The sequence below is a fragment of the Gadus chalcogrammus genome, chromosome 22 (assembly GCF_026213295.1).
Source record: "Gadus chalcogrammus isolate NIFS_2021 chromosome 22, NIFS_Gcha_1.0, whole genome shotgun sequence".
NCBI classification, from domain to species: Eukaryota; Metazoa; Chordata; class Actinopteri; order Gadiformes; family Gadidae; genus Gadus; species Gadus chalcogrammus.
The window spans coordinates 2,994,231-3,013,727 of record NC_079433.1 but is presented as its reverse complement, the minus strand read 5'-3'; the positions used below and the strand labels follow the sequence as shown (position 1 = coordinate 3,013,727).

Sequence of the window (19,497 nt, the reverse complement as noted above, 5' to 3'; positions counted from 1 at the left end):
TTTTGAAGTATAGGCCTATGTTTGCCAGCAAAAGCTTTTCAACTAGCATTGTTTTAACTGACCTGTGAAAGTGGCTACCACTCGGTTTATTTTCTATAGCCTACCAGCTAGCTATACAGCTAACCTATCTGGGAAACCTTTTGAAATTGCAAAGGGAAAGCATACATCGTTATATTTAATCTGTATACTCTGTAGTAACTACTTGGCCACATGCCATGGCCAAATCCGTTTCATGTCTACTCTGTCTCAGTGTCTCTGGCAGAACGGGGTGAAATTGGTTTTATATTCGACATTCGTCTATTTTCCGGGGTTGTATCTGTAATAGCGTCAAGTGCTTAGGGACCGTCAAAAAAGTGCAACGTCATTTTTTTAATTCTTAATAACTCACTTGAAATTATTCCTATCAACATCAAACCACTTCTGATGTGTTTATGTACTCGGTTTGTAGTCCCCACTACCCCTTGTTTTAAAGAAAAACTTTTAATTGTTTTTAAAAAATGCAAAAGTTTTCAGTGCATGTATTGCATCCATATTTAAGGCTTTATTTTTAATAGCTCACTTGTTCTTATAGATATCAACACCAAACCACTTCTGATGTGTTCATAAACTCATTGTGGAGTTCCCACCACCCTGTGTTTAATAGAAAAACATAAAAAAAAATAATTAAAGTCATACGTATACATTGTGTATAGTTAGGCTAATTCATATTCAAGGCTTTTATTTTGTAATAGCTTAATTGTTTTTATAGATATCAACACCAAAACACTTCTGATGAGTTCATGAACAAACATGTGCCCTTTTTTGAATTTGAGCCCCTGCCCCTCAAAGGGTCTCTGCACGGCCCTGCTCTTGACTAGAGGCAATAAAAATGTGATATGCGTGGAAGAGAGACGGAGAAGGGAGGAAGGAGAGGAGAAAAGGAATAGAGGGGAGAAGGAGAAGAGAGAAGGAGGAGTAGTATTTAGTGACCTGGGGCCGTATTCACAAAGCATTTTATCTTACCGCTAGGAGTGCTCCTAACTCGCGCTAAAACATTTTACGTAGGAGTTTTTTCTTAAAAGTTATTCACAAAGCCGCTGAGACCTACTCTTACTAAGGATAAATCACAAAGAGTGAACTAAGAGTGACGCGCCGTTGCTATGGATTACGTCAATTCTCGTGCACGAGTTTAGAAGCGGTCAGTTCGGTGATTGGTTGTTCAGACGAGCCCACTGAATCACCGAAAAACAAGGAAATAGCCTAGGCTAGAAATGAATTCCTATTAAGTAGTTATAGTGCAGTTAGCAGAATACAAGCATGATGACAATTTTGTGCAGACCACGATAATGATATTGTAGCCTGCACGTTCAAGAGAGAGAAAGCAAACAATAAAAATACGTAAAATCTAAAATAAAATAAATGTTACGAACTACCCAAGTGTTGACTGATTTGTGCCAAGGTGTTTACCTAAAATGTGTTTTCAAAGTGATCCCTAAATGCCTGTCCACTCGGTTCCACACGGCCAAATTCCTTGTAATGTTGATCGCCATCATCATCATCGTCTGGCTGTGGAATGTTCCTCCGCATGCAGAGGTTGTGTAGAATGGCACATACAGTGATTACTGTGCTTGCCCTCTCTGGGGTGAGGCGTATTTCGCCGTGGAGGACATGAAACCGACGTTTCATCTGCCCAATTCCTCTCTCCACAACATTTCGTGTATGTTTGTGTGCTCGCAAAGAGCCAATACGATGTGTTTTACGCATAGGACTATACGTAATCTGCGTAATCACTTACATGTTACACTTTAACTGTGCTCCCGGTTGTGGATTGAGGTAGGGTGTCTAGAGCCACGTCTTGCATGGATAGTCACTGTCACCCAGCAAGTGACACCCAACTGGTACATCTCAAAAAGCTGCCTCAGACCGCTCACCATTAAAATGCGCGAATCATGGGTAGCTGAAGATCCAGGCCACTTTGCAACAACATCCAGTAGGCTATGTTAAAATTTGCATCAAAAACAACCTGCGTGTTGATGGAATGCACTTTCTTCCTATTGACGAACACGTCCTCGTCTTTTGATGGCGCAATTATTTTTTTTTTTTATAATTTATAATTTTTATAACATTTTATTTCGGGAATAATCGGATTATTCCTGCTAGTCGGGGATGTTATTGCATCGCGCATTAACTCCACAATAAATTGAATACCCTAACATTTCGTCTCGCAGGCATTTTAAGATTCTTTGTGAATAGGTCTTACTGAGTTAGGAGTCCTCTTGAGGACTTTGAAGCTCTCCTAGACTTAGGTGCTACTTTTAGTCCTAAAATACTTAGTGAATTGCTCTTAGTGAAAAAAGTTAGGAGTCCTAAATTTAAGAGTGACACGCCCATTATTTTTAGGAGTTACTCCTAAATTCGCCAGTTAGGACCTACTTTTAGCCCTAAGATCCTTTGTGAATACGGCCCCAGAACTGTATGGAGTGTATCTATTGTGTGTGTGTGTGTGTGTGTGTGTGTGTGTGTGTGTGTGTGTGTGTGTGTGTGTGTGTGTGTGTGTGTGTGTGTGTGTGTGTGTGTGTGTGTGTGTGTGTGTGTGTGTGTGTGTGTGTGTGTGTGTGTGTGTGTGTGTGGGGTGGGGGGCGGGTGGTATCTATATAGTTTGTATCTATATTAAGTTAATCTTTGGTGTGTGTCTATTTGGTGTGTTGATCTTTATGGTGTGCATCTATATGGCGTGTGTCTATGGTGTGTGTGTATCTATATGGTGTATAGGCTACCTATGGTGTGTGCGTGTATATATATGGTTTGTATCTATCGTGTGTGTCTGCATATGGTTTGTATCTATATGTTGTGTGTATCAATATTGTGTGTGAATCTATATGTGTGTATCTGTGGTGTGTGTGTGTGCATATGGTGTGAATCTACATGGTGTATTGGTGTGTGTCTGTATGGTGTGTGTGTGTGTGTGTGTGTGTGTGTGTGTGTGTGTGTGTGTGTGTGTGTGTGTGTGTGTGTGTGTGTGTGTGTGTGTGTGTGTGTGTGTGTGTGTGGTGGTAGGCGATGACTCCAGTTTAACCAGTGAATGAGTCTCTCTGGTCTCTTTGATGAAAGCTTCCTTCTCACTCCTCAAAGGGCCGTTCAGGATGCTGCCAAGTTACGGTTGCAATGGAGACGGTATCTCGCAGAGCGCTCAGAGAGCAGATGTTCTCGTGTGGTAACATCGCACTCTGCTGTCCACATCCGCTCACTACACACACAGGGACGCAAGATCACACGTGCGTTGAGTTTAACTAATTAGCTCCCCTGCCGCAGCTCGCCTGCCAAGTGGTTTTCTGGTGCGTTTCACTTAAGAGGGAACCGGACAGTACGTTGGTGTCCTCCACTGTATGGCAGTTCCCAGAAACCAGAACGTGTGTGCACTGTTTTGTTGAGGTCTGTTGTGACTTAATCTCTTCCTGTTTCACGGGTTAAAGATTTTTTGAAGTAAAGAAGAGCATCTCATCTGAACCTGATGTGAGTAGAATTGTGTGACTTGTGACTTATGTTGAATATAAATCACTGATAATGTCTGAAGGAAATCGGGGATTGTGGTGGTTTAACTCTCATTTGAAATTTAAATAATGATTCTACCTGAAAGTAACATTTTAGAGACTATACATTCAATCTTGTCAAAGTAAGAGGTAAATCACTCTTGACTAATGACAGTCAAATAATTAGTATAACTTATATTAAAAAGCTGGATTACTTAATTATCTTAATCATTATTTAAAAGTTGGATGATCCCAAAAGCCCAGAATTTGTATTGTCATTCATTTATCTGATTTAATGGAGATGGTAGATGTTGAACTGTGGGACAGTGCCCAAGTATGGGGACCATGAGTAAACTGTTCCTCCCTTCAAAGGTCTATCATGGATATTTAACTGCAGTTCTGTGAGTATCCCAACTTAACCATGAAGATGAACTGCAAACTGTAAGTCATAAGTTTCTCATTACTCTTGGGCACATTGATGTATTTTGGCTTCCTGGTGAGTTAACCCGTTACCTGAAGGTTGATCTGAGTAGTAAGGATGTTTTATTGGTTCATGGGTTACTTAGGTGTTTGGTTTATGTTGGTTTTAATGATTAGTTAAAATTGTTACAGGCTCCAAGTTATTGTTGTAAGCTGGAGTAATGGGTTGGGTTCTGTTATCTTCAGTCTTCTTTCCAGCTACTCTCCTGAGCTCTGCATCTTCATCATATGAGTGTTGCTTTACTGTTGAGGGTGGGGTCTGAGTGAGCAGAGGTGCATACTGGGATACAGAGCTGTCTCGAGTCTACAGGTCTGAAGACACGCCCCCTCAGGGGAAACCGAGTGTTTGAGAAACCGTTGTGACGTCAGTTACATGGTCTGGAATGTTCTTTAAGATGGAGACAGGGATTCAGAAGGAGAAACACCAGGGGGAGATGAGGGGGCTCCTCATCTCAACGACTAAAACACAACTTCAGTCTGACACAGAGAACCATGGAACACATTCAGTCCCCTCCAGGCATCGTGACTCCTCAGGAACAGGTTTATTTCCAAGAAGGTCTTATTTGGGGCCATCCCCAGATGGATCCTGCTCCTCAAGAGCCACCCCCCTCCACTGGGTGGTCTTCTGAACAGATGACCTCCTTCCTGTCCTCAGGCTGACTAAAGCTGCACCGTTTGCATCTGTGAAGGCCCCTCATTCAGGAAACCACTGGACTACAAAGACATGACTTCAGAGACATTGAATAAACCTGGGACACATTTTGGAGATGCCAAGCATAATCCATCACCAATGTGGGACGCCACTGAAGAATGTTGTACATAATTTACGTCTCTGGAGACATTGGTTGTTCTGTTCTGGGTGCCCTGGCAGGAGAGCTGGTGGTGGATGATGGAATGTTATTTGGCATGAGGTTTTTACCCTGCATGATTGTTTGGTCTTTTATGGCTCAGTGGTGTGTGTGTTTGGGTTTGACATGAGATGGATGATTTTTGAGCATTGCTTGGGTTCTACTGTGTGTGTCTCCCACACACACCTGGCATGGGGTTCTACGTGTGTTTGGTTCCACCTGGCATGGGGTTCTACGTGCCTGTCCTGGGTTCTATGTGTGTGTCCGGCTTGCTTTGACAGTGATAATGTTCATACAGGGTTCTGTGTGATTGGCTTGGGATATTGGAATGGTCAAATAAATCATACCTGATGGATGACCACACGTTTACTTGAGGCCTCCAGTAGACATGAAGAGCCCTGAGCGACGCTCCGGAGTGATATCCAACACACTGGGCAGGAAGGAGAGTATCCAACTCAAGTGTAAAAGGATGCAAGCGGGTGTTCAAATCAGTGACTTCAAACTAGGACTACACCAATCAGGATCAATGGAGGATGGACACCTAAAGGCATTCCACAAGGAGAGTCTGAAGTTGGAAAGGAACCTAAATTGGTATTCAAGATGACCTTCAGACCTGTAATGAGACGGCTCTTCCTACCTGGCTGGATTGATGGAGAGCCCTGTGGATCTTGTCTTGCTCTCCGTTGCACATCTTCTCAGGCTGTACTGTATTTGTTTCGGACAGGACTAGCTGAACGATTGGTTCCCTTAAATCAGAACAAATCTGGGAACTCCAACTAGTGCGCTCTTCGAGCTGAAGTTGTGCTCTTCAGCTGAGGAGGTAAGGAAACCTTCACTGGGGCTTCAAGGTGTAAAGAGGAGAATGTTTCAAAGTGTTCCATGGTACTCTGATGAAGACCCTTGTTGTGTTCCACTGGCTGAGAGGAAGAACCCTCACATCTTCCTCTTGGCCTTTCTCCTCTGAGAATCCTGGCGCCATCTAGAAGGATATTCCAGCTCGTGTAACTGTTGTCACGACAGATTCTCAAACACTTGGTTTCTCCTGAGGGGCATGTCTATAGAACTGAAGACTTCAGACAGCACTGTATCCCAGCATGCATCTCTGCTCACTCAGACCACACCCCAATGAGTAGGATGCAACACTCTAGTGATGGAGATGTAGAGTTTTATAAGTAACGAGGGAGCAGACAAAGGTGATTAGAACATGTCAAGTCGGTAAATCTTTAAACCATGAAGATGGTTGGATAGTTCAGGAATTGGGTTTCTTTTTATTATGGGCAGTCCTTTCACTCAGATGCCCACATCTCACTGGACCTGTACATGTGTTGGCTGGCTTGCATGATTTGCTGTTGGTGATGAGGCGGTCAGGTTGACATTGCAGGGCTATGTTTGGCTCTCTGTGAGCTCAATGTTTAGATTTGCTCTGTATGGTTTGTATCCTGAATAATCTAGATAATTGTAAAATGTAGACACGGTTTTGTATTGAATGATTTTAGGTTTAAAGTTGTTGTGGGAAGTACATGGTAGTTTGGTTCTTCATACGGTTTTGAGTGATTTAATTTGTACACACTGGGTGCATAATAATGTGAAGGTACACTGAATAGTATTAATGACCAACAGCAACAAACAGATCTCCTCAAGGTAAGTCTGTTGGCTGTGTGTTAATGAAGACCATCGCTGGACTTCAGGATGTTCCTCCGTTCAGCTCAAGGTTAAGCGCTGGATCTGTTTTTTCTTTGGTTGGTTCCGGCCGGAATGTTCGGATTCCAGTCGGACGGTTTGTGCTTCCCGCCGTGGAAGGTTCTGAGTGCGGTTACTTGATTTAGTCCCAATGGTTAGCATAGAACATTGTAGTCTTGACAACCATAAGAAACCACCTGGCAGTTAGTTGGACGGGAGCCCCCTGAGGGAAATCTGGCGGAACGTTCCGGATTGTATTTGCGTAACCTCGAGCCGTTGCCAACGGAAACAATTTTTCAGTCGTTTCCATTGGGAATTGTTGCCCCTTATCTTAAACAACTTAAGTTTGATATTAAATACATATTGACACGTACGTCGTATATGTTGATAATTTCCGATGGTTGCGCCATACTTTTAACCACGTTGACGTGACGGGACTCTCGTTGCGTACAAAACAGCGTTCTACTTGCGGGTCCATTTTGACATCAGTGAAGGCTGAAAATCATTTCAAGGTGGAAGACAATTTGACATTTCTTCAACTGAACCCAGCACCTGAATATGGCTGAGTATATTTGATTTAATATTGATACTGCTTAGTGTTCTTTGTTACTTCAGCTTTTGTATGTTCTAAATATCTGCTGTCATTAATTGCCACAGAAATTAAACCCTACCCAATGGAATGACGTTAAACAACGACTTTGGTGCAGAGTTACCAACTAGATAATATCAAAGCTAAAATAATGGCCGTCCTTCCCACATGTTAAAGTAGAAGATACTCTAGAACTGTGCAAGGTTAAACAGGTAACATGTAGTTTGTCCCAAGGTGTCTGCCTCCTCACCCAGAGCAAGACCTCCACCTCCTCACCCAGAGCCAGACCTCCACCTCCTGTCAGAAGTCCTCCAGAACAGGTCAGTGCTCTGGTGTGTGAGTAGAGTCTTCTCAGGTCAGTTTCAATGCATGGCCTGAACCACTTCTTTAGACTTGTGGACTGCTCTGTCTTCATTCCCAAAAACGGGATGCTCATGTCTGGTCTCTCAAGTCTTTTCTAGCCTTGAGTTATAAAATAATAGTTCAATTAATTGTGTAACTCGGTTTCGGATGAGTCAATTAAGTTTATTGTTGGGCAAATGCTGATATAAACCTGCTGCTGTAGCTGAAAGGTGAGGCTGAGAGGCTTGGGACCGGAGGCTTGTGGCGCCAGGATGGACCAGAGACTGAGGCTGGAGACCAGGGGCCTGCAGCACCGGACCAGAGGGTAACCATCACCAAGCTCATCTGAAACACTAAAATCCATGGTAGTTTAGGTCTGGTTTTGATCATTTTATGACTTTAAATCTGTGCCAAGCTGTGATTTGAGTTAATTCATACGGGGGTTATGCAAGAGTCATATGAGCCATTATTGTTACTAGTGCTGCTACAACCGTAGTGGATGAATTGCTCAACGCGACAATCTGCAGACATATTTAAGTGTTTAAATATGTTTCAATTTGTCTTCCATTTTACAAGTGAACCTCAGATGCAGGAGGTGGGGTGTGTTGCGTCCCCATTGTAGTCTTGACAACCATAAGAAACCACCTGGCAGTTAGTTGGACGGGAGTCCCCTGAGGGAATCTGGCGGAACGTTCTGGATTGTATTTGCGTAACCTCGAGCCGTTGCCAACGGAAACAATTTTTCAGTCGTTTCCATTGGGAATTGTTGCCCCTTATCTTCAACAACTTAAGTTTGATATTAAATACATATTGACACGTACGTCGTATATGTTGATAATTTCTGCTCCCCATTTACTGCTGAGACCAACTGTGTTTGTAACCAGACCAAGAATCCATGGCTGAAGGAGCTGATGGAGGAGGCGTACTGAAGGAGCTGATGGAGTCGTGCTGAAGGCCCTGCCTAGTGGAGGAGCTGATGGAGGCCCTGCCTGGTGAAGGACGTCTGTCGTGGGGTAGATGGAGCCTGACTCTGAAGTGATCATCACACTCACTGCCACTTCTCGTAGAATACTGCTACCACAAACTACCGGCGTTTGTACCATATATACCAGACGACTACATCTGTTTTGCCACATGTTGAAGCAAGACTTCCGCTGTTTGTTCCAGACCAGGACTCTGTCTGAGGAGAGCTGCTGGAGGAGCTGAGACGCTGGAGGACGACTAGGAACCGACCAACAAGGATTCCTCATAAGTTTGTATTTATTTACATGGTTGACTTAAAGGGCAAAATACAGCTGTTACTTTGACATGCGTTAACCAACTACCGCTGTGTTTTCTTACTAGAACGTGTTTCTGGAGCGGAGGCGAGCTGGTAGGGGAGCCGTGAATCTGGAGGATGACCATCACTCTACCAACATGGATTGTAAGTTTGTATTAACCAAACAAACAAATATAGGGCTTAAAAATAAGACAAACTACATGTTTGTTACCAGGCGTTGGGGCCAGACTCGCGCTGTTTGTTCCAGACCAGGACACTGGCTGAGGAGAGCTGATGGAGGAGCCAAGACTCTGGGGGACGACATCACTCTACCAACCAGGATCCTCGTAAGTTTGCATAAAATAAACAGAGTGGACTTGTTGTAACATAGGATTAGTTTGTCCAGTACAAGTTACGGCATACTACTGTGGTTGTTTACCAGACAAACCTCAGCTGCTACTTTGTTACGCGCCATAAGAGCCCAACTACTCCTGTGTTTGTTACCTTGCATTAGAGCCCAACTACTCCTGTGTTTGTTACCTGATATCAGAGACAAACTACTCCTGTGTTTGTTACCTGATATTAGAGACAAACTACTCCTGTGTTTGTTACCTTGCATAAGAGCCCAACTACTCCTGTGTTTGTTACCTTACATTAGAGACGAACTATTACTGTGTTTGTTACCTTACATTAGAGACAAATTACGTTTATAACCAGACCAGGAATCTGGTGGACTGATGGAGAGGCCGTACATCTGGAAGGCAAATCCTGAGGACAACCAGGACTCTACCATCATGGATTCCTCGTAAGTTTGCATTATCTGGACATAGTGGACTAGGTAGGGGGCTGGGGGTTCAACTCTCAAACCAATGGTGCCGGGTTCAAGTCCTCAGAATACAGTGATGCGTCATTGAGCAAGGCGCCCTAAAGCCTGCCTGCTCCTTAATGACTTATCTTTGGTTCAGATAATGTTGCATCTTTTGAATATTGAACCTAATCAATGTCCTTGTTTGGTCCGGGCAGACACACCTGAGCTGAACCCTACCTGATCCTGTTTGGTCGGGGGTAGACACACCTGAGCTAAACCCGTCCTGATCCTGACATCCTGCTGGTCCCGTCTCCTCAGTTCATCCGAGCCTCGTCCTCCAGAAGACCTGCTGAGCTCAGCAGTCTGAGGCTGATGGATCAATGACCTCCAGTGGGAGTGATCTTCTTGATCCCACATGTAACCGTGTGCTTCCACACGTCTTTCTCTCACGTCTGTCACTAACCTCACTACTTCACTACTTCTCTACTGCTTCCTCTTTTCTTCCTTCTCTGTGGTTCAAACCTTTACACTGAAGGCGCGTCTTCCTGCCCTCAGAGGGTTTAGCGTTAGGGTTGAGAGTCAGGGTTTAGAGTCAGGGACAGAGCTGGTCAGGGAGGACTGCTTTTACACAAACCTCTTCACTTGCTTTCGGAATGGTGGTGTCATTTTGAAAAGATTCATTTGGGAAAATATTTTCCTCTGCTTTCCTTTACAAAATTGTATTAAACTTCTGTCAAGTGTTTTTGTTTATATATTAAAATCCCACATTGACTTCTCCATGTTTGGTGCGGTTCATTTAATTGTCCTTTAACTTGGTTAATGTCAAGCTAAACTCCTGCAATACATTTAATATACATGATTGTTATTCAGCAATGTTCACATAATGCATTTTGTAAAAATATGAAACCTCCATATTACTACTATATTCAAGCCTATTCATGCATTTAACAATGTACATACTGCCCCGCAGGCCATTCTCTGCTACTACAACACGTTCAGTCCACCAACCCGTCTCACATCAATGTACTATAGCTACGTTGGTTCAAACGGAAAATGTAGTTTGGTGTGAGACTGTTGTCCAGCAGAGGGAGCCATCATACACCTTAATTATACAGGAATGTCTGTATTTACATTTTAAGATGTTCATGTGCTGGTCTAGTTTGTCTGCAAATAACTCTGCCTCCAGCAACAGGATTGGTCGAAACATATGATGTGAATATTTGAGTCAGTGTGTGACGTGACTTTACAGACAAATCGATTCAGCACACCACGGTGCATGTCCTCATTCGCTCTCTCGTTCTCTCTCTCCCACCCCCCTCTCTCTCCCCCCCTCTCTCTCTCTCTCTCTCTCTCTTCCCCCCCCCCCCCCCCCCCCCCCTTTCTCTCTCCAGAGCGACCGCGGGTGTCTCTTTTCCAGAGGTGCCCCCCCTCCCCAGTGGTGTGCCATGCTACAGGCTTCTACCCTGACAGGGTGGTGGTGTTCTGGAGGAGAGACGGCCAGGAGCTCTATGAGCAGGTGGACCCCGGGGAGGTCCTCCCCAACCACGACGGGACCTTCCAGGTCAGCGTGGACCTGGACCTCACGGCCGTCCCACAGGAGGACTGGGGGAGGTACGAGTGTGTGGTCCAGCTGAGAGGCATCGAGGACATCTCCACCCCCCTGGAACCCGCCCACATCAGGACCAACGGGGGTAAGACTGGTGTGGAAGGGGATGGAGGTGGGGAACAAATGTCTCACCACCTCCACTTGACCTCATCACAACCACTGCCAGGTCTACCTTGACACTGGTGAAGCTACGGGGTAAACACACAGCTCTCAGGAGTAGCTCACTTCAGGAGAACATGATGGATTGTGGGTAAATTAGTTCTATGAATAGGGCTAGGCTCAGATCAGTCCCAGAGTGACCTTGAGCTCCAGAACAGATTCTAGAGGAATAGTTACACTGAGGTTGTGTTAATGACAAAAAGCTGTGTTTCCACCCAAATTACCCGGAACTTTGTTTCAAGGAACCAAATGGTTCCTTAAGCCGATTTCGGTCTGCGTTTCCGCCACGGTCAAAATTGCTGCGAAGATTAGGCCCATTCAGGTCCTTTTACGCCAGCGTGTTCCATGGACAGCACACATCCAAATATTGGATTTTAGGTTTGGTTCTGTTTGATATAATTGGCCCTAATGGATGGTGCTGAAGTTTTCTGGCCCTGCGGAAATCGATGATCACTTCCTTGGTCTTGGTGGTGTTGAGAACCAGGTTGTGATCACCGCACCACTCTCCCAGTCTCTCGGCCTCCCTCCTGTATGAGTTCTCATCACTTCCTGTGATGAGGCCACGTACCGTTGTGTCGTCAGCATATTTCACTATGAGGGTAGATGGAGAAGAGGAGCAGCAGTCATGAGTGAAAAGAGTGTAGAGAAGTGGGCTGAGCACGCAACCCTGAGGGACCCCGGCAGGGTGAGGGAGACATGCTTGCCAATCATGACATGTTGTGTGCTGTGTGTTAGAAAGTCCAAAATCCAGTTGCATAATGCGGTGTTCAGGCCAAGTTTGTGTAGTTTGCTGTGTGTGTCTGTTTGGCAGGATAGTGTTGAAAGCTGAACTAAAGTCAACAAAAAGGAGTCTCCCATACGTGTTCCTGTGCTCAAGATGTTCTAGTAGAGTGTGTAACACAAAGACAATGGCATCCTCTGTTGACTTGTTCTTCCGGTAAGCAAACTGATTAGGATCTAATGATGGCGGTACGGAGGCTTTAATGTGTTTCATGACCAGCTTCTAAAAGCTTTTAAATTGAAATAAGATTGACCAATGCCCATAGCCTCTTTTTTTCTCACGTTACCTCAGCATCCGCCGCGTCACCCCCTCCTCCACATGTTCACATCCATACACCTAGCACACACTTCCATTCCCTTACCCCCCCCCCCCCCCCCCCCCCCCACCCTGCAAACACAGCAATGACAAATGGTAAATTACTCTGGACCTAAAAAACCAACATAGCAATTAGTCTACTTTAAAATAAAATGAGAGCGCTTTAATTCATTACTTCCACACTTTATGAAAAAAAGAAAAAAGGTCCAGAGTTGACTTATTAGCTTAGCTTTTTCCATTTCTTCCTCTTGCGTGTACTCTCACTAAGGAGACGGGTGTGTCTTGCGGAGCTCCAGCAGGGCCTCCAGTGGTGGGGTGTAGTTCATCGTTTTCTCACCGTCTTGCTCTTGCAGAGCTGAAGGGAACGGAGTTGGGTTTTCTCTGATTGACCGTCTGCCCGTGCATTTCTCCTGTTGACATTACATTTTCCCGTCCAAGGTATCGACTCTTTTACAACCGATGCCAAACACACGCACACACTCAGACACTCACGCACGCACGCACGCACACACGCACACACGCACACACACACACACACACATCAACACACATTTAGCTGAACTGTATACAACCAAACATTATATATGGATGAAGATTAGATATAGTTTAACATAATGCTGAACTCAATATATGAGTGAACATTATGTAATTCTGACCGTTATTTATAAGTGAAAGTAACTGTGTGTGTGTGTGTGTGTGTGTGTGTGTGTGTGTGTGTGTGTGTGTGTGTGTGTGTGTGTGTGTGTGTGTGTGTGTGTGTGTGTGTGTGTGTGTGTGTGTGTGTGTTTGAGTTTCACTTCAGAGCCGTATTGAATTCCTATTGGTCCAGACCGGCCTCTCCCTCGTGATCCGTCTCTTGTTCGCAGGTTTCCTGGTCAGTGCGTCTGATGCTCGAGTCGGAGTCACGTCTCTGTGGATAATCTCATCGAGCTGTTCTTCTGAATACATCGATATGAAGGCGCTAACGGGGCTGCTGCTGTTGGTCTTTGGCCACGGTGTGTCCTCAGGTAAGACTGACTCGAGTTTTTACTTTTCAAAACGATCTTACCAAAAGGTTTGATTATGGTCCCTGAAGAGACGACGCTTGGATTCCCTACTTTTGTTGAAAAGCATTTTATTATCCTCTCAAATGAGTTCAACTAATACACAACATGATTCATCTTTTACTGTGAATATTTCAACTAATATAAGAACATTTATTTAGGGTTCAACTGTGACAACGAAACCAGCACACTGGTTTGATGGTCTATATTTTTATGAAATATTAAATTATATGATTCAATTATTAATTATTATCATTCCAATGATGGCAATGTGAAGGTAGTAATCAAAGACAGAAATTCACCAATATACTTAGTATGTTTACTAATTGTAAACATTGAAATAGTTATCCAAATAATAGTGTATTATTCGTGTCAGCAGTAATGATTAAGAGGCAGCAGGTTGTTTTGTAGTTAGTGGTCTGGCAGCGAGCGCTGTGGGCTACAGTGAGATGTTTGGATGTGAATAAGATCAAACTGAAGGTTCCTCCATTACCTGGACGGCCAGGGGGCGGAGCCATGTGACAGGGGGCGGAGCCATAGGACAGGGGGAGCCATAGAGCAGGGGGAGGGGCCATGGGCCTTTCTGTCTAGAGGGATGAACAGTATTAACCTGTCTGTCGTAACCTGTCTGTGTGTCTATAGTGATGTACAGCTACCTGTCTGTCTGTCTGTCTACAGTGATGTACCGTATTAACCTGTCTGTCTGTCTGTCTGTCGACAGTGATGTACCGTATTAACCTGTCTGTCTGTCTGTCTACAGTGATGTACCGTGTTAACCTGTCTGTCTGTCTGTCTACAGTGATGTACCACCCTGTCTGTCTGTCTACAGTGATGTACCGTATTAACCTGTCTGTCTGTCTGTCTACAGTGCTGTACCGTATTAACCTGTCTGTCTGTCTACAGTGATGTACCGTATTAACCTGTCTGTCTGTCTGTCTACAGTGATGTACCGTATTAACCTGTCTGTCTGTCTGTCTATAGTGAGATACCGTATTAACCTGTCTGTCTGTCTACAGTGATGTACCGTATTAACCTGTCTGTCTGTCTGTCTGTCTACAGTGATGTACCGTATTAACCTGTCGGTCTGTCTGTCTACAGTGATGTACTGTATTAACCTGTCTGTCTGTCTGTCTACAGTGATGTACCGTATTAACCTGTCTGTCTGTCTGTCTACAGTGATGTACCGTATTAACCTGTCTGTCTGTCTGTCTGTCTACAGTGATGTACCGTATTAACCTGTCTGTCTGTCTGTCTACAGTGATGTACCGTATTAACCTGTCTGTCTGTCTGTCTACAGTGGTGTACCGTATTAACCTGTCTGTCTGTCTGTCTACAGTGATGTACCGTATTAACCTGTCTGTCTGTCTGTCTACAGTGATGTACCGTATTAACCTGTCTGTCTGTCTGTCTACAGTGCTTCACTCTATGCAGTATTTCCTCACGGGGTCGTCTGGACTCACAACCTTCCCAGAGTTTGTTGCTGTTGGGATGGTGGATGGAGTTCAGTTTGACTACTATGACAGCAACACCCAGAGAGTAGTCCTCAAACAGGACTGGATGGAGCAGGTCACCAGAGAGGACCCCGACTACATGGAGAGGAACACTGGAAAGGCTCAGGGTGCCCAGCAGACCTTCAAAGCCAACATTGGGATTGCCAAGCAGCGCTTTAACCAGACAGGAGGTAAGTTTATATCTACTGTCTGACCTCTGACATGGAGATATCCATCATTCAAACCCAGGATAAATATTCACCATACTCCTAAACACACACACACACACACACACACACACACACACACACACACACACACACACACACACACACACACACACACACACACACACACACACACACACACACACACACACCACCCCGCCCGTTGAAGGCCGCCTTAATGCCCGGTCTTGCCTGGGCTGAAGCCCCAGGGCCTTCGCCGATCGGGGGTCTATCATGAGCTGCCCCTTGACCCCACAGCCACAGTCGTCGTCCCCCCCCCCGTCGACAACGGCAAAATGTCGGAAAAAGATGTACACATCTCCATTGTAAGAGCCCCTCTCAGGGGGCCTACACACCTCTCAGCCCCAGGGCCCAGTGGCAGGTGAAGGCAGGCCTGCCCCCGTGTGGTCCTAGCCTGGAGGGGGGGGGGGCTCCACCGGGCCTCAGCAGCAGCAGGACTCAGGGCTGAGAAAGAAAAGAATCAAAGTTTAGACATTGGATGAACGGAGCAGAAGAAGAGTCACACGGTGAACACTGAGTACTGCTACACTGAATACAGTGTATTATTAGTGTAGCAGTACTCAGTGTAGCAGTACTCAGTGTAGCAGTACTCAGTGTAGCAGTACTCAGTGTAGTAGTACTCAGTGTAGCAGTACTCAGTGTAGCAGTACTCAGTGTAGCAGTACTCAGTGTAGCAGTACTCAGTGTAGCAGTACTCAGTGTAGCAGTGCTCAGTGTAGCAGTGCTCAGTGTAGCAGTACTCAGTGTAGCAGTACTCAGTGTAGCAGTACTCAGTGTAGCAGTACTCAGTGTAGTAGTATTTGTATGTAGGGTAGTGTAGTCTCCACCTTCAAATTCCTCGGTGTGTACATCAAGGATGACCTAACCTGGTCCATGCAGGCAGGCTCAGCGGTCAAAAGTGCACAGAAGCGGCTATACTTCTTGAGGAGACTCAAGAAGTTTGGCATGTCTTCAAAAACTTTAACAAACTTTTACAGATGCCCCATTGAGAGCATCCTCTCAGGCTGCATCACTGCCTGGTATGGTAGCTGCTCCGCTGCCGACCGCAAGGCCCTGCAGAGGGTGGTGAAGACAGCGGAGCGTATCACCGGCAGCCACCTCCCCTCCGTGCAAGGCATCTACAACAGTAGATGCCTGAGGAAAGCAAAACAGATTCTAAAGGACAACAGCCACCCAGGCTATGGACTGTTCTCATTGCTGCCGTCTGGTAGACGCTACCGTAGCATCCGAACACGGACTACCAGACTCACAAATAGCTTTTTCCCCCTGGCTGTAAGGCTTCTGAATCAGAAACACTGAACCTCTGAACAGTTGCCACCTCCACCTACTCCCTGCTCCCCCACTCATACATTTCACTTCATAGATATATTTGCACAATAAAAACTTTTAACTTATCCTTAACATTTCTTTTTAACTTATTCTCTATTCACACTTAAACTGCTGCTAGCCCTTCTACTGTACTCTAATTGTTGAATGTTAATGTTATATGTTATATTGTTATAATGTCATAGTGCTACAGAGATATATGTTGTTTTTTAAATTGTTGTATGTTAATGTTACATTTTATATGTTTTATTGTCATAATGTTCTAGAGTTTTATGTTATATGTATGACGTCTACTGCGTAGATGAATGATGCTTGCCAAGTCGTAAGAATTTTGCTGTGCTGAAGCAATTTGGTACATGCAATAATAAACACACTTTGACTTTTGACTTTAGGGGTGTGTTCTGAAGAGGCTCCGTGTCAAACGGCCCGCGGGTCACCTGAGGCAGAGGCACATCCGTCCAAAGACTCTGGCTGCTCTTATTCTCTGTGGTTCATTTATTGATCATAATGAGTTATCTTATAATAATGCTCATATGGTTTGTGTTGTGGCGCCGTGTGTATTTAATGTTAATGAAAAAATTACATAAATTACATCTAATCTCACCCATTCTCTTTTCCCTCTCTCTCTCTCTCTCTCTCTCTCTCTCTCTCTCTCTCTCTCTCTCTCTCTCTCTCTCTCTCTCTCAGGTGCCCACATGTTTCAGTTCATGTGTGGTTGTGAGTGGGATGATGAGGATGATTCTACTGATGGTTATCACCAGTTTGGTTATGATGGAGAGGACTTCATAGCGTTCGACCTGAAGACCCTGACCTGGGTCGCTCCAGTACGTCAGGCTGTCACCACCAAACTGAGATGGGATCAGGATAGAGCTCTGAATCAACACAGGAAGAACTACCTCACCAAGGAGTGTGTTGATTGGCTGAAGAGGTACCTGGCCTATGGGAAGAGCACTCTGCAGAGAACAGGTAGAGTCACATGACCTGCTGGGCGTTGACAGACTCTTGTCTCTGAGTCACTGTTCTCTCTCTCCCCCCCCCCCCCCCCCGCAGGGGACGCAGGTCAGAGCTTTATGGAAGAATATCAAATATAGAATATATATTATATATATATATTACATGACAAGAACACGTGTTTACATTATGAAATAATCTCTCTCTCTCTCTCTCTCTCTCTCTCTCTCTCTCTCTCTCTCTCCCCCTCTCTCTCTCCAGAGCGTCCGCGGGTGTGTCTGCTCCAGAGGAGCCCCTCCTCCCCAGTGGTGTGCCATGCTACAGGCTTCTACCCTGACAGGGTGGTGGTGTTCTGGAGGAGAGACGGCCAGGAGCTCCATGAGCAGGTGGACCCCGGGGAGGTCCTCCCCAACCACGACGGGACCTTCCAGGTCAGCGTGGACCTCAACCTCACAGCCGTCCCACAGGAGGACTGGGGGAGGTACGAGTGTGTGGTCCAGCTGAAAGGCATCGAGGACATCTCCACCCCCCTGGACCCCGCCCTCATCAGGACCAACTGGGGTAAGACTGGTGTTGGAGGGGATGGAGGGGGGGAACACATGTCTCACCACCTCCACCTGACCTCATCACAACCACTGCCAGGTGTACCTGGACACTGCTGAAGCTACTGGGTAAACACACAGCTCTCAGGAGCAGCTCACTGCAGCAGAACACGGTGGATTGTGGGTAAATGAGTTCTATGAATAGGGCTAGGCTCAGATCAGTCCCTGAGTAACCCTGAGCTCCAGAACAGATTCTAGAGGAATAGTTACACTGACGTTGTGTTAATAATGAAAAGCTGTGTTTCCATCCAAATTAGCCAGAACTCGGTTTCAACGAACTCAACGGTTCCTAAAGCTGATTTCTGTCTGCATTTATGCCACGGTCAAAATTCAAAATATGATTGGGCCCATTCAGGTAGGGTGACCAGATCCCAATTCACCAGATGTGGGTCAAAGACTACGTTTGTGTGGGACAATGTGGGACAATGTGGGATACCAATGCATCGAGGTAGTCTAAAAGAACATTTATAAAAATAAAACAATCTATTCTGCCCCTTTGCTTATAACATTACTATGCTTTGCCATCTGGTTGATTCAGTAGCAAGTAACAGCCTGCAAAAGAACAACTAACAAATATATCCTATTTATAAGATATACTTCCCAAGTTCTCTCACATGAGAAAACCTACTTTTTCTTTATGAGTCTTGCATTGTCTGTGTCGTTTCACGTCGTATTCATCTCCTCCGTTTGAAACGGAAAAATTACTCTTCAAACTTCACACAAAACGTTACCAGATTCACCTTGCACTGGTTTCACCCAGGAAATGAAAGTTTCCCCGTTTTTATTGTAGCTGCATTACCTCTTCATAGCCGTACGAGTCGTGCTGTTGTCAGTGTTTAGTGTAGATTTATCTATTTATTGGTTATGGACATTATCAGAGCTAATCTCAGAAACCTTTCATACAGCTGCCCCACCCAGACGCAGCACAGTGGACGTGGTCTCCCTTCAGCGTCAGCTTTTGGAGGAAGTTAAAATGCTGAGGCGTACTCAGGAGCAACTCCTGCAGGTGGAGAGGGAAAAGCTGCTCGTCGAGAGGGAGAAGCTTCGCCTTGCCCAAGACAAGTCTGATTAAAAGAAATAATAATGCTGAACCTAGAATAAAACAGCAATCACTCAGAGGTTTTCATGTGTGGTTTATTGTGGTTTTTCTTCACATGAATCTCCTCCTTATGGTCTTGTCTCACTTGCATGCCAGTGTTACATGGGCCAGGGACTGGGACATCTCCCTCGGGGTCATCATCATCTGGGAGGTCAGGGATTGGCAAGCGGTACATAATGCAGATGTCGTGGAGGATAAAAGCACGGGTAATAATTTTACATGGCCGTAGAGGCCTGGTACAACTGGACGGAGAGACACTGAACATGCTGCTGAATGTAGCAATCCCTGTGTGATCATTCTAAAGGAAATTACACAAACGACGACGACGACAACGACGATAACCTCAAAATCTAGCAACCCTTA

The 19,497-nt window shown here is 45.2% G+C and overlaps 2 protein-coding genes and 1 long non-coding RNA gene across 9 annotated transcripts in view; all 3 read left to right on the top strand.

Moving 5' to 3' along the window:
- The first annotated feature begins 3,043 nt into the window (after positions 1–3,043).
- LOC130375657 (uncharacterized) lies at positions 3,044–10,285 on the top strand. 4 transcript variants are annotated; one of them, XR_008893867.1, is made up of 9 exons: positions 3,044–3,492; positions 3,882–7,426; positions 7,672–7,773; positions 8,333–8,461; positions 8,616–8,700; positions 8,793–8,871; positions 8,975–9,053; positions 9,424–9,511; positions 9,730–10,285. It is a non-coding gene; the product is annotated as an uncharacterized LOC130375657 (long non-coding RNA). The 4 variants fall into 4 exon arrangements; XR_008893864.1 differs by having other exon boundaries at positions 8,942–9,053; XR_008893866.1 differs by having other exon boundaries at positions 8,942–9,053; positions 9,401–9,511.
- A 368-nt stretch (positions 10,286–10,653) lies between these two features.
- LOC130376173 (major histocompatibility complex class I-related gene protein-like) lies at positions 10,654–13,263 on the top strand. The gene is made up of 4 exons (XM_056583392.1): positions 10,654–10,672; positions 10,906–11,205; positions 12,729–12,813; positions 13,178–13,263. Exons 1-3 carry the CDS (start codon positions 10,654–10,656, stop codon positions 12,758–12,760), a joined length of 351 nt encoding a protein of 116 aa, XP_056439367.1. The 3' UTR covers positions 12,761–12,813; positions 13,178–13,263.
- LOC130375614 (H-2 class I histocompatibility antigen, Q9 alpha chain-like) overlaps positions 13,229–19,497 on the top strand; it is a 43,759-nt gene continuing 37,490 nt past the window's right edge. Inside the window, exons 1-6 of one of the 4 annotated variants that reach the window (XM_056582647.1) lie at positions 13,234–13,382; positions 14,833–15,099; positions 17,170–17,448; positions 17,695–17,994; positions 18,391–18,483; positions 18,941–19,174. In XM_056582647.1, coding sequence (XP_056438622.1) covers positions 13,328–13,382; positions 14,833–15,099; positions 17,170–17,448; positions 17,695–17,994; positions 18,391–18,483; positions 18,941–19,107 — 1,161 coding nt within the window. In that variant the 5' untranslated portion in view covers positions 13,234–13,327 and the 3' untranslated portion in view covers positions 19,108–19,174. Of the gene's footprint in view, positions 13,383–14,832; positions 15,100–17,169; positions 17,449–17,694; positions 17,995–18,390; positions 18,484–18,940; positions 19,175–19,497 lie in introns of those variants that run through there. The other 3 variants (XM_056582650.1, XM_056582648.1, XM_056582649.1) reach the window with 3 other exon arrangements.

Excerpts from the sequence above, each read along its gene's own strand:
- LOC130376173 (XM_056583392.1), top strand. Across the intron at positions 11,206-12,728 it reads CCACATCAGGACCAACGGGG|AGCTGAAGGGAACGGAGTTG; the intron begins GTAAGACTGGTG and ends TTGCTCTTGCAG.